The sequence below is a fragment of the Tachypleus tridentatus genome, unplaced genomic scaffold (genome assembly GCF_004210375.1).
Source record: "Tachypleus tridentatus isolate NWPU-2018 unplaced genomic scaffold, ASM421037v1 Hic_cluster_1, whole genome shotgun sequence".
In the NCBI taxonomy this organism is placed as follows: Eukaryota; Metazoa; Arthropoda; class Merostomata; order Xiphosura; family Limulidae; genus Tachypleus; species Tachypleus tridentatus.
Window position 1 is genome coordinate 34,772,419 of NW_027467777.1, and position 15,166 is coordinate 34,787,584.

The 15,166-nt window shown below is 36.2% G+C and overlaps 1 protein-coding gene across 1 annotated transcript in view; it reads right to left on the reverse strand.

The window, feature by feature from the left end:
• LOC143241762 (trissin receptor-like) overlaps window positions 1-12,871 on the reverse strand; it is a 57,608-nt gene extending 44,737 nt beyond the window's left edge. Inside the window, exon 1 of the mRNA XM_076484983.1 lies at window positions 12,770-12,871. Coding sequence (XP_076341098.1) covers window positions 12,770-12,871 — 102 coding nt within the window. The remainder of the gene's footprint in view (window positions 1-12,769) is intronic.
• Between the last annotated feature and the right edge of the window lie 2,295 nt (window positions 12,872-15,166).

Sequence of the window (15,166 nt, forward strand, 5' to 3'; positions counted from 1 at the left end):
AATCGATCTGTCCTCATAGAATATTTTGAATATAATGATTGTTAGAGGAAGCCACCTGTTTTCCCCTACACACCTAACGTTGTGTGTTTGTTTTATATTGTTCACGTGCCAAGTGGTTTACATTAAAATCAAATTGTCCGCACTTTTATAACTTCCAAATATTTTCTCTTGTTCCAACTTTCCTCGGTGGGTTAGTGGAATTTACAAGTTAAAATCCGTGGTTCGATTCCCTCTGTGGGCAGATAACTTATTGTGTAGCTTTGCGATAAAGCAAATGAATATTCGACATTGTAGTTGTAGAAAACATTTAAATTTAATTATTTTGTCAAATCACATCAACTGAACACATCAACTGAGCTCTATATACGTTCCGGAACGTACGTTAAAGATCTTTATATGCTCGATATTTAAATCTTTTGATGTTTCAGACTATAAATAAAAGAAATTAATGTAACTAATTACCTCAGAGATTTAGATTTACAATAGGGACTATTCTAAAGTTTCTTCGTCTGGAATAACTTCACGTTGTTTCGTCGTAGCAAGATAGTGTTGTGACGTCAATATTGATAAAGTGTAAGATAAAACAGTGCCTTATGTTTATTAACGTAAACTGCGTAAAATCTAAACATAATTATTGAAGTAGTTTTGATTCAACTTAAATTTAAAGTTATAAAGAAATAAAATATTAATCTTGTTCATCAAACTAAAATTGCTCTCTTCAAATCAATCACTGAACTGTCATTGGCTGTAATAATCTAACTGAACTGTTATTGGCTATAATAATCCAAAACTGAAGTTTTATTGGCTATAATAATCCAAAACTGAACATTTATTGGCTATAATAAACCAATTGGATTATAATTAATTGTAATAATACTATCGGCTATGATAACCTAATTGGACTATGACTGGCTCTAATAATCCATCTGGATTATGATTGGTTGTAATAAACCAACCGTAACTAATCTTCTCCACTAACAAACGAATGATTTTAGAGAAAAATGGGACACGATTAAATATAACAAAGACCTTAATGGTTATTTCATAGTTACGATATTAAGTGTATGAATTGTGAAAACATACCATACACATTACTTAATACTGAAGGCTAATTAGTATAAGTAATACACATGTAATTAGTAATAAGTGATAATATTGCATATCAAAACTAAATTGTAAAAACACTTCTAATTGTGTGGCCATATTGTTTGTTTCATGACAGGCCTTATCCTATTTCTCACCACACCGCGAAAATTTAAGTTTCGATATCCGTGATGAGAAGAAAAATAAGCATAGATAATCTACTGTGTAGTTATGTGCTGAACGATCAAGCTCTACCTTACATACACATAATCTACTGTGTAGCTGAACGATCAAAGCTCTACCCTATTACACATAGATAATCTACTGTGTAGTTATGTGCTGAACGATCAAGCTCTACCTTATTACACATAGATAACCTACTGTGTGTAGTTATGCTGCTGAACGATCAAGCTCTACCTTATTACACATAGATAATCTACTGTGTAGTTATGTGCTGAACGATCAAGCTCTACCCTATTACACATAGATAATCTACTGTAGTTATGTGCTGAACGATCAAGCTCTACCCTATTACACATAGATAATCTACTGTGTAGTTATGTGCTGAACGATCAAGCTCTACCCTATTACACATAGATAATCTACTGTGTAGTTATGTGCTGAACGATCAAGCTCTACCTTATTACACATAGATAACCTACTGTGTATATGTGCTGAACGATCAAGCTCTACCTTATTACACATAGATAATCTACTGTGTAGTTATGTGCTGAACGATCAAGCTCTACCCTATTACACATAGATAACCTACTGTGTAGTTATGCTGAACGATCAAGTCTCACCCTATTACACATAGATAACCCTGTGTAGTTATGTGCTGAACGATCGCAAGCTCTACCTTATTACACATAGATAACCTACTGTGTAGTTATGTGCTGAACGATCAAGCTCTACCCTATTACATAGATAACCTACTGTGTAGTTATGTGCTGAACGATCAAGCTCTACCTTATTACACATAGATAATCTATGTGTGTAGTTATGTGCTGAACGATCAAGCTCCCTTATTACACATAGATAACCTACTGTAGTTATGTGCTGAACGATCAAGTCTACCTTATTACACATAGATAACCTACTGTGTAGTTATGTGCTGAACGATCAAGCTCTACCTTATTACACACACATAAGATAACCTACTGTGTAGTGTGCTGAACGATCAAGCTCTACCTTGATTACATGGATAACCTACTGTGTAGTTATGTGCTGAACGATCAAGCTCTACCTTATTACACATAGATAACCTACTGTGTAGTTATGTGCTGAACGATCAAGCTCTACCCTATTACACATAGATAACCTACTGTGTAGTTATGTGCTGAACGATCAAGCTCTACCTTATTACACATAGATAACCTACTGTGTAGTTATGTGCTGAACGATGAAGCTCTACCTTATTACATAGATAACCTACTGTGTAGTTATGTGCTGAACGATCAAGCTCTACCTTATTACACATAGATAACCCTACTGTGTAGTTATGTGCTGAACGATCAGCTCTACCTTATTACACATAGATAACCTACTGTGTAGTTATGTGCTGAACGATCAAGCTCTACCTTATTACACATAGATAACCTACTGTGTAGTTATGTGCTGAACAGTCAAGCTCTACCTTATTACACATAGATAACCTACTGTGTAGTTATGTGCTGAACGATCAAGCTCTACCTTATTACACATAGATAACCTACTGTGTAGTTATGTGCTGAACGATCAAGCTCTACCTTATTACACATAGATAACCTACTGTGTAGTTATGTGCTGAACGATCAAGCTCTACCTTATTACACATAGATAACCTACTGTGTAGTTATGTGCTGAACGATCAAGCTCTACCTTATTACACATAGATAACCTACTGTGTAGTTATGTGCTGAACGATCAAGCTCTACCTTATTACACATAGATAACCTACTGTGTAGTTATGTGCTGAACGATCAAGCTCTACCTTATTGCACACATAGATAACCTACTGTGTAGTTATGTGCTGAACGATCAAGCTCTACCTTATTACACATAGATAACCTACTGTGTAGTTATGTGCTGAACGATCAAGCTCTACCTTATTACACATAGATAACCTACTGTGTAGTTATGTGCTGAACGATCAAGCTCTACCTTATTACAATAATAGATAACCTACAATGGAGTTGCTGAACGATCAAGCTCTACCTTATTACACATAGATAAACCTACTGTGTAGTGGTACAAAATTGCTGAACGATCAAGCTCAATTACTATAACACATAGATAACCTACTGTGTAGTTATGTGCTGAACGATCAAGCTCTACCTTATTACACATAGATAACCTACTGTGTAGTTATGTGCTGAACGATCAAGCTCTACCTTATTACACATAGATAACCTACTGTGTAGTTATGTGCTGAACGATCAAGCTCTACCTTATTACACATAGATAACCTACTGTGTAGTTATGTGCTGAACGATGAAAGCTCTACCTTATTACACATAGATAACCTACTGTGTAGTTAACGTGTGCTGAACGATGAAGCTCTACCTTATTACACATAGATAACCTACTGTGTAGTTATGTGCTGAACGATCAAGCTCTACCTTATTACACATAGATAACCTACTGTGTAGTTATGTGCTGAACGATCAAGCTCTACCTTATTACACATAGATAACCTACTGTAGTTATGTGGTGGAACGATGAAGCTCTACCTTATTGCTACACATAGATAACCTACTGTGTAGTTGTAATGCTGAACGATCAAGCTCTACCTTATTACACATAGATAACCTACTGTGTAGTTATGTGCTGAACGATCAAGCTCTACCTTATTACACATAGATAACCTACTGTGTAGTTATGTGCTGAACGATCAAGCTCTACCTTATTACACATAAGATAACCTACTGTGTAGTTATGTGCTGAACGATCAAGCTCTACCTTATTACACATAGATAACCTACTGTGTAGTTATGTGCTGAACGATCAAGCTCTACCTTATTACACATAGATAACCTACTGTGTAGTTATGTGCTGAACGATCAAGCTCTACCTTATTACACATAGATAACCTACTGTGTAGTTATGTGCTGAACGATCAAGCTCTACCTTATTACACATAGATAACCTACTGTGTAGTTATGTTGCTGAACGATCAAGCTCTCTACCTTATTACACATAGATAACCTACTGTGTAGTTATGTGCTGAACGATCAAGCTCTACCTTATTACACATGGATAACCTACTGTGTGTAGTTATGTGCTGAACGATCAAGCTCTACCTTATTACACATGGATAACCTACTGTGTAGTTATGTGCTGAACGATGAAGCTCTACCTTATTACACATAGATAACCTACTGTGTGTTATGTGCTGAACGATCAAGCTCTACCTTATTACACATAGATAACCTACTGTGTAGTTATGTGCTGAACGATGAAGCTCTACCTTATTACACATAGATAACCTACTGTGTAGTTATGTGCTGAACGATGAAGCTCTACCTTATTACACATAGATAACCTACTGTGTAGTTATGTGCTGAACGATCAAGCTCTACCTTATTACACATAGATAACCTACTGTGTAGTTATGTGCTGAACGATCAAGCTCTACCTCTATTACACATAGATAACCTACTGTGTAGTTATGTGCTGAACGATCAAGCTCTACCTTATTACACATAGATAACCTACTGTGTAGTTATGTGCTGAACGATCAAGCTCTACCTTATTACACATAGATAACCTACTGTGTAGTTATGTGCTGAACGATCAAGCTCTACCCTATTACACATAGATAACCTACTGTGTAGTTATGTGCTGAACGATGAAGCTCTACCCCATTACACATAGATAACCTACTGTGTAGTTATGTGCTGAACGATCAAGCTCTACCCTATTACACATAGATAACCTACTGTGTAGTTATGTGCTGAACGATCAAAGCTCTACCCCTATTACACATAGATAACCTACTGTGTAGTTATGTGCTGAACGATCAAGCTCTACCCTATTACACATAGATAACCTACTGTGTAGTTATGTGCTGAACGATCAAGCTCTACCCTATTACACATAGATAACCTACTGTGTAGTTATGTGCTGAACGATGAAGCTCTACCCTATTACACATAGATAACCTACTGTGTAGTTATGTGCTGAACGATGAAGTTTCTACCCTATTACACATAGATAACCTACTGTGTAGTTATGTGCTGAACGATCAAGCTCTACCCTATTACACATAGATAACCTACTGTGTAGTTATGTGCTGAACGATGAAGCTCTAGCCCTATTACACATACAGATAACCTACTGTGGTTATGTGCTGAACGATGAAGCTCTCACCTTATTACACATAGATAACCTACTGTGTAGTTATGTGCTGAACGATGAAGCTCTACCTTATTACAACATAGATAACCTACTGTGTAGTTATGTGCTGAACGATGAAGCTCTACCTTATTACACATAGATAACCTACTGTGTAGTTATGTGCTGAACGATGAAGCTCTACCTTATTACACATAGATAACCTACTGTGTAGTTATGTGCTGAACGATCAAGCTCTACCTTATTACACATAGATAACCTACTGTGTAGTTATGTGCTGAACGATCAAGCTCTACCTTACACACATAGATAACCTACTGTGTAGTTATGTGCTGAACGATGAAGCTCTACCTTATTACACATAGATAACCTACTGTGTAGTTATGTGCTGAACGATGAAGCTCTACCTATTACACATAGATAACCTACTGTGTAGTTATGTGCTGAACGATCAAGCTCTACCTTATTACACATAGATAACCTACTGTGTAGTTATGTGCTGAACGATCAAGCTCTACCTTATTACACATAGATAACCTACTGTGTAGTTATGTGCTGAACGATCAAGCTCTACCTTATTACACATAGATAACCTACTGTGTAGTTATGTGCTGAACGATCAAGCTCTACCTTATTACACATAGATAATCTACTGTACTGTAGTTATGTGCTGAACGATCAAGCTCTACCTTATTACACATAGATAACCTACTGTGTAGTTATGTGCTGAACGATCAAGCTCTACCTTATTACACATAGATAACCTACTGTGTAGTTATGTGCTGAACGATCAAGCTCTACCCTATTACACATAGATAACCTACTGTGTAGTTAGCCAGTGCTGAACGATCAAGCTCTACCTTATTACACATAGATAATCTACTGTGTAGTTATGTGCTGAACGATCAAGCTCTACCTTATTACACATAGATAACCTACTGTGTAGTTATGTGCTGAACGATCAAGCTCTACCTTATTACACATAGATAACCTACTGTGTAGTTATGTGCTGAACGATCAAGCTCTACCCTATTACACATAGATAATCTACTGTGTAGTTATGTGCTGAACGATCAAGCTCTACCTTATTACACATAGATAACCTACTGTGTAGTTATGTGCTGAACGATCAAGCTCTACCTTATTACACATAGATAATCTACTGTGTAGTTATGTGCTGAACGATCAAGCTCTACCTTATTACACATAGATAACCTACTGTGTAGTTATGTGCTGAACGATCAAGCTCTACCTTATTACACATAGATAACCTACTGTGTAGTTATGTGCTGAACGATCAAGCTCTACCTTATTACACATAGATAACCTACTGTGTAGTTATGTGCTGAACGATCAAGCTCTACCTTATTACACATAGATAACCTACTGTGTAGTTATGTGCTGAACGATCAAGCTCTACCTTATTACACATAGATAACCTACTGTGTAGTTATGTGCTGAACGATCAAGCTCTACCTTATTACACATAGATAACCTACTGTGTAGTTATGTGCTGAACGATCAAGCTCTACCTTATTACACATAGATAATCTACTGTGTAGTTATGTGCTGAACGATCAAGCTCTACCTTATTACACATAGATAACCTACTGTGTAGTTATGTGCTGAACGATCAAGCTCTACCTTATTACACATAGATAACCTACTGTGTAGTTATGTGCTGAACGATCAAGCTCTACCCTATTACACATAGATAACCTACTGTGTAGTTATGTGCTGAACGATCAAGCTCTACCTTATTACACATAGATAACCTACTGTGTAGTTATGTGCTGAACGATCAAGCTCTACCTTATTACACATAGATAACCTACTGTGTAGTTATGTGCTGAACGATCAAGCTCTACCTTATTACACATAGATAACCTACTGTAGTTATGTGCTGAACGATCAAGCTCTACCCTATTACACATAGATAACCTACTGTGTAGTTATGTGCTGAACGATCAAGCTCTACCTTATTACACATAGATAACCTACTGTGTAGTTATGTGCTGAACGATCAAGCTCTACCTTATTACACATAGATAACCTACTGTGTAGTTATGTGCTGAACGATCAAGCTCTACCTTATTACACATAGATAACCTACTGTGTAGTTATGTGCTGAACGATCAAGCTCTACCTTGTTACACATAGATAACCTACTGTGTAGTTATGTGCTGAACGATCAAGCTCTACCCTATTACACATAGATAATCTACTGTGTAGTTATGTGCTGAACGATCAAGCTCTACCTTATTACACATAGATAACCTACTGTGTAGTTATGTGCTGAACGATCAAGCTCTACCTTGTTACAAATGTTATTTAATTAAATATTAAGAAATATTCGTCCATCCTTCCAGAGAACACAGAAGTACTATACATGTCCGCCAGATGGCAACATTACTGGGTATGCTTCAAACTCATCCGAACAATAAATAAATAAAATCTAAACTTTAAAGAAACTGCAAATAAAAGCAGAAGGTTTGATTAATGAGAGACCTACCTGCAGTTTCTGTGTCGGTTATAAATTTCCCGTGTGTTAATTAAATGTACCTTTATATTTATATTTACGTTTAAATACCAACTACGTCATTTCGCGACTGTGCCGTTCGTTTTTGTTGGCACTCTTTTTAAACCCTTCCAGATGTGTGTATGTCCACTCCTGTGATCTGTATATGACATTAACATTTTTTTGCTATATCTTATTATATTTTGATACGTTAAGTCACTCGACCGAACGTTGTCACCACTGTACCTCAGTCTTAACGTAAATACAGTTATGGATATATATTTATATATCAAATTGTATCTCTACTCTTGTTGTTGTGTCGTGAAATGTAGGTGGCCAATTAAAATATGTATATTAATATTATTATTATATTTGTATTTAGCAACGTTTGATTGTTTTACGAACGTTTGTCAAGAAACGATTGTTGTGTGTGAGTGAGATATGGTTCGTCCATTGCAAGCAACTTATATTCGAATGGTATGATTCATTCGGTTCGTGTTTTTGATGAAGAAAGCAGTTGTTTATCTTTCGTGTAATGTTTAGTTGTAATATTTAATGTTTTTACTTTATATTTGTGATATTTTACGGAATCGCGAGCTTATCCATGAAATGTAATAAAGATAATTTGGGACTTGATTTGATTGTTGTGTGATTAACTTCCAGACTCCGTTCTCTGATTGGTTCACTAACAAGTGACGTCTTCTTCGTGAAATGTCCAATCGTGCGATCTGAATTACACCGTCCAATTATAACTAAGCTGTAAAAGAATCTGTGCAGCCCTTGTGAAATCTGGGCACGACATGGCCAGGTGGTTAAGGCACTCGACTCGTAATCTGAGGGTCGCGGATTCGAATCCTCGTCACACCAAACATCCTCGCCCTTTTAGCCGTGGGAACGTTATAATGTTACGGCCAATCCCCCTGGTGAAAGAGTTGGCGGTGGGTGGTGATGACTAGTTTTCTTCCCTCTAGTCTTCCACTGCTATATTAGAGACGGTTAGCGCAGATAGCACTCGGGTAGTTTTGCGCGAAATTCAAAACAAACCTTGTTAAATGTAAATATTTAACAGAATTTATTTTTTCAACCTAATCTGGAAAATGTATAAATATAATGTCAGTACCTCATGTTTGTTTTTTGTTGTTTTGTTGGGATTTTACGGCAGGACGACATGTTAGGCTACGTCTAAGTTTAAAGAAACGTGTCGTGGTCCAGGACATTGGTCACTTGAGTGACATCTTGGAACACACGCATCTTCAATATTGATCAACATTAAACTGTTGCTTTATATACATAAGCTAGTCGTAACGTTTTATAACAGTCCATACAAATGTGATAAAGAAATTAAGAGATAAATATAACATCCTGTTGTGACAACAGATGTGTCAGTTAAATTAAATGTGAACTGAAAGAAACGTAAGAACTTTCTCTCCGTTCATTGCTTCATTTAACTGAACCGAAACTAACTTAGAAACTCTTGTCTAGATTTATATTTTTCACTCTAATATTTCAATGTTATTTTACGCCACGATATTGTACTTTTCATTTATTTATTTATTTCATTTATTTTCAAATATTTCATTGTATTTTTACGCTGTAATATTATATATATATATATTTCATACACAAATACCAGCTTCATATATTTTACACTGCAATATCAAGTTTTCAAAATTGTCCTTACTAGCTGATAAAACTGCTATAAATGTATTTATTATATAGCCATCTAGGATGCTTTTAACATTTGAAGAAATCTAAACCAGTTTCGTAAGACTTACGAAAATAATTACTCAAAAGTCTTCAAATGTAGTTATAACTTTCACTATGAGATGGCAGCACAAAACGAGTTTCCACTGTGACAAATAACTGTTTTTATAAAATAATTTAACAGAATTAGGGAAGAGACGAAAGCAGAAAACTCTATTTATAGTCTTAGTTAATGAAATATGTTTTATTTAAAACAGTTGAGCTACGATTCCAACTTGGATGAAGACAATCCAACAACAGCAAATAACAATGTCCTTTCTACATTTCACCTGACTCTTGATGTAGATTATAAAAAAAACAAATAAATTTACTACGAAACGATGAAAAATTCCTGTCGAGACAAATTACCTACATGGCAGTTTGTTTGGCATAAATTTTGACCAGATAATTATTTATTAACTTATATCAGCTCTTTATTAGAATTGATCAAACTTTGTGATATAATTATGTATGTATACAAAGGTTAGGGATAAAAAAAGTAAGTCATGTCAGCACAATATCTCGGGAACTTCTATAACTTTTATTTGCAGTTGTTAAAATAACGAATTTTCATTTTGAGTAAGAATTTTACATTCTATTTATTTGTCATTATTTGACTAATTTTTGTTCTAGGTAAGAATCCACGATTTTTTTTTTACAGCGTAAAAAATGCGGAAGTTTTGTTGCACGTGCTGTCATCTATTAGGCATTTAATATAATATTTATTTATTTTATTTATTTATTATTATGATTTAATTACTTGTCTTTTAATGTAAAACTGTATGTGAAGAAAGGTAGAATTGTTAACATTAATGGTTCTACACATGTATTAATACATACTCGTTTTTAAATATTTTGTTTCCTTCTATTCTCTGAACACACGTACAGAAAACGAATAAACCCTTACACTGTAACACAGTAAGGTTGGGTACACTTTGAGTAAACCCTCACACTGTATCACAGTAAGGTAGGGTACACTTTGAGTAAACCCTCACACTGTATCACAGTAAGGTAGGGTGCACTTTGTGTAAACCCTTACACTGTATCACATTAAGGTAGGGTACACTTTGAGTAAACCCTCACACTGTATCACATTAAGGTAGGGTACACTTTGAGTAAACCCTCACACTGTATTACAGTAAGGTAGGGTACACTTTGAGTAAACCCTCACACTGTATTACAGTAAGGTAGGGTGCACTTTGCGTAAACCCTTACACTGTATCACATTAAGGTAGGGTACACTTTGAGTAAACCCTCACACTGTACCACAGTAAGGTAGGGTACACTTTAAGTAAACCCTCACACTGTATCACAGTAAGGTAGGGTACACTTTGAGTAAACCCTTACACTGTATCACAGTAAGGTAGGGTACACTTTGAGTAAACCCTCACACTGTATCACAGTAAGGTAGGGTACACTTTGAGTAAACCCTTACACTATATCACAGTAAGGTAGGGTACACTTTGTGTAAACCCTCACACTGCATCACAGTAAGGTAGGGTACACTTTGAGTAACTAAATCTACGTCACAAATCCAGGTGGACGACATCAAGTGGTGCACGAGCTGTCAGTACGTATACACTCACAATATTCTTCATTTTGTACGTGAAAATACTGTTAAAATCCTGACGTATTACTACACATTGATCAACACTTACGAACGGAAGGAGAAAGACCCCGTAACACACAACTCTATACATGTACAGGATCAGACAGGATTCAATTGTCACTCGTTATCTTACGTAGATTATAAATGTGAACAGATGTTTGTCGTTTTAATGTTCTCTCTCTTTTAGCCACATAGTAATTCACCATTCCTGTTATATTCACTTTAACCTCAGTGACTCCACGGTAAGCCTGAACACGGGGTTTTAATAGGGAGAGCAAAGATAGTCCATTGTGTTCAACTACAAACGAACTTTAATGTAATCTAATTTAACCGAATAACAAAAGAGATTAAAATTCGAAACTGATGTTTAACTGAACTGTGTCTTCGCCCCATACGTGGATCTATACACATATACACACGTATAAATAGAGAGATAGAGAGAGAACAAATTATTCCAGTTTATTTATTCTGTTCTTACAGTAGAAACGTTTATATACTGTATACCCTTCGAAATGTAGCCATCACTTAAGAACAAACTGTATACCCTTCCAAATGTAGCCACCACTTAAGAACAAACTATATACCCTTCGAAATGTAGCCACCACTTAAGAACAAACGCCATTAAAAGATATTTCAAATATCTAAACGCGGGATTTTTATGTATAGTATTACGTAGGAAGTGACATCATACATATTTGTGCATGTGTCACGTATAAGGGTAACTGAGTACACAAGTATTACTCTGAATGTAACATGGCTTATTAATAAATAAAACAAGCTTCTAAAAACTAACATTAGAGCTACACTTGTTCAACTGAGCATGTCAAGTGTACAGTGAGAGTCCTGGTGACCGAAGCGCCCTCTAAACAAACTGGAAAAACCTAGAGGAAGGACAGTAGGATAAATCAACCAGGAACATTTCCAGAAACAACCACCTCCCGTGGCTTTACAGTAAGTTAGTAGGTTTATAAGGCTAAAAATTGGATTTCAATACCACTGGGCTAATTTCAATTTCTGGGCTAATCACAAATAGCCAAGATTCTAGCAAATAAGAAAACGTTTTGTGTTATGTTGTCTGTTCTAAGAACCTAGACCACGTCCTATAACTGTCAGGAACACTTATACGGCTCATGAAAGACACTCATTTCTGAGTTTATAAACAAGATTTGATGCATACATTTCTATATATTTTCTCATGCATCGTCCTTGTTCAGTAACAAAACCTGGACTTATTCGGATTCAGTCACTTCAGACCGTCTAGACCCTTTTATTGTTGTTGCGAAGAACCGTACACCAATGTCTGTAGGGTGAATGGGTTCTTTTAGGTTATTTAACACAGTTCAGTAAAAGCGCAAGCAAAAGTAAGAATTCTTTAGTCCGACCCTGCATGGTGCAGGGAGAGAATCCCTGTGGGAAAGAAAACGTCACAGGGGGATATTCCAAGAAGTCTGCAGCTAGACAGGTATATTTCAGTCAGTCACCACTCCCCTCTTTCTTTCATCTCGTTTTTCTGAGCAGATGTCTCGCACGTGAGCACGGGCGGAAGCCGCGAGGCCACACCATGTGATGAGCAAAGACGACATTTCGGCAGTCCGTGAGAAATTTTTTTGTCCTTTCTCAGCCCTCGTTTGGTGACAGCAGGAGTTAACAACGAATCCGTTACACTTAACCAACTACCCCAGGAAGTGTAACACACCAAACAGCGCGAAAGGTATATTGTGCTGCTTCCAAACTGAAAATGAAACAGAATAACATAGTTCATTCAAGAAAACAAAAACTTACGACATCGTATCTTGTTTGTAATTAATTTGAATTAAAATCCATAAAAGTTTACAAACTATTTCCGTCATCAGTGGTAAACTAAGACACTAATGTACATGTGTAGTTAATTAGATCCAGGATTGTAATCCTTCTCAGCAAAAGGCTTACCGACACATTTCGGATTTCCAAGTAACTAATGTATATGTGTAGTTAATTAGATCCAGGATTGCAATCCTTCTCAGCAAAAGGCTTACCGAAACATTTCGGATTTCCAAGTAACTAATGTACATGTGTAGTTAATTAGATCCAGGATTGTAATCCTTCTCAGCAAAGGCTTACCGAAACATTTCGGATTTCCAAGTAACTAATGTATATGTAGTTAATTAGATCCAGGATTGTAATCCTTCTCAGCAAAAGGCTTACCGAAACATTTCGGATTTCCAAGTAACTAATGTATATGTGTAGTTAATTAGATCCAGGATTGTAATCCTTCTCAGCAAAAGGCTTACCGAAACATTTCGGATTTCCAAGAAACTAATGTACATGTGTAGTTAATTAGATCCAGGATTGTAATCCTTCTCAGCAAAAGGCTTACCGACACATTTCGGATTCCAAGTAACTAATGTATATGTGTAGTTAATTAGATCCAGGATTGCAATCCTTCTCAGCAAAAAACTTACCGAAACATTTCGGATTTCCAAGTAACTAATGTACATGTGTAGTTAATTAGATCCAGGATTGTAATCCTTCTCAGCAAAAGGCTTACCGACACATTTCGGATTTCCAAGACACTAATGTACATGTGTAGTTAATTAGATCCAGGATTGTAGTCCTTCTCAGCAAAAGGCTTACCGACACGTTTCGGATTTCCAAGTAACTAATGTATATGTGTAGTTAATTAGATCCAGGATTGCAATCCTTCTCAGCAAAAGGCTTACCGAAACATTTCGGATTTCCAAGTAACTAATGTACATGTGTAGTTAATTAGATCCAGGATTGTAATCCTTCTCAGCAAAAGGCTTACCGACACATTTCGGATTTCCAAGACACTAATGTACATGTGTAGTTAATTAGATCCAGGATTGTAATCCTTCTCAGCAAAAGGCTTACCGAAACATTTCGGATTTCCAAGAAACTAATGTACATGTGTAGTTAATTAGATCCAGGATTGTAATCCTTCTCAGCAAAAGGCTTACCGAAACATTTCGGATTTCCAAGAAACTAATGTACATGTGTAGTTAATTAGATCCAGGATTGTAATCCTTCTCAGCAAAAGGCTTACCGACAAATTTCGTATTTCCAAGAAGCTAATGTACATGTGTAGTTAATTAGATCCAGGATTGTAGTCCTTCTCAGCAAAAGGCTTACCGACACGTTTCGGATTTCCAAGTAACTAATGTATATGTGTAGTTAATTAGATCCAGGATTGTAATCCTTCTCAGCAAAAGGCTTACCGACACGTTTCGGATTTCCACTGAAACCACTCACCAAAGACACTGGGCACCTTAACAGCATTGTGTACTTTTCACGGTTTCCCCCTACACTTTCATGTAGCTTTCATGAGATTCGAAATTCTCTGACTATTACAAAACGAAAGATACATTCATCCTATAGGAATCTCCAAAGGACTGTACATGTCACTGAGATCGTTTAGAGCAATTGTAGTCTATATCGGAATTTTTAAGATTTGTTGAATTTACTGAGATTTTTAAAGACGATTGTAAACTACATTGGGGTTTTTGAGAGGGTTTGTAGACTACATTAGGGTCTTCAAAAGAATTTGTGGACTATATTAGGGTCTTAATTACTTGTAGACTATATTAGGGTATTTGGGAGGGTTTGTAGACTATATTCGGGTTTCTGGGAGGGTATGTAGACTCTATTAGGGTGTTTAAAAGGGTTGAGAGGTTTGCTGGTATTGTAGTAATGTTTATAATTCTTTTCTCTTACTGTAGTAGCTGATGTAATGGTAACCGTTAAAACAACTGCAAGCCTCTAAATAACACAGTTTATACGACTCATAGTAAAATAATGCTAGCTAGTCTTACGGTGAAAAGATTCGTTTCATTTCGACATGTATCGTCTAGTGTTCCTTTTGTATCAGTGAAGTCTCTACT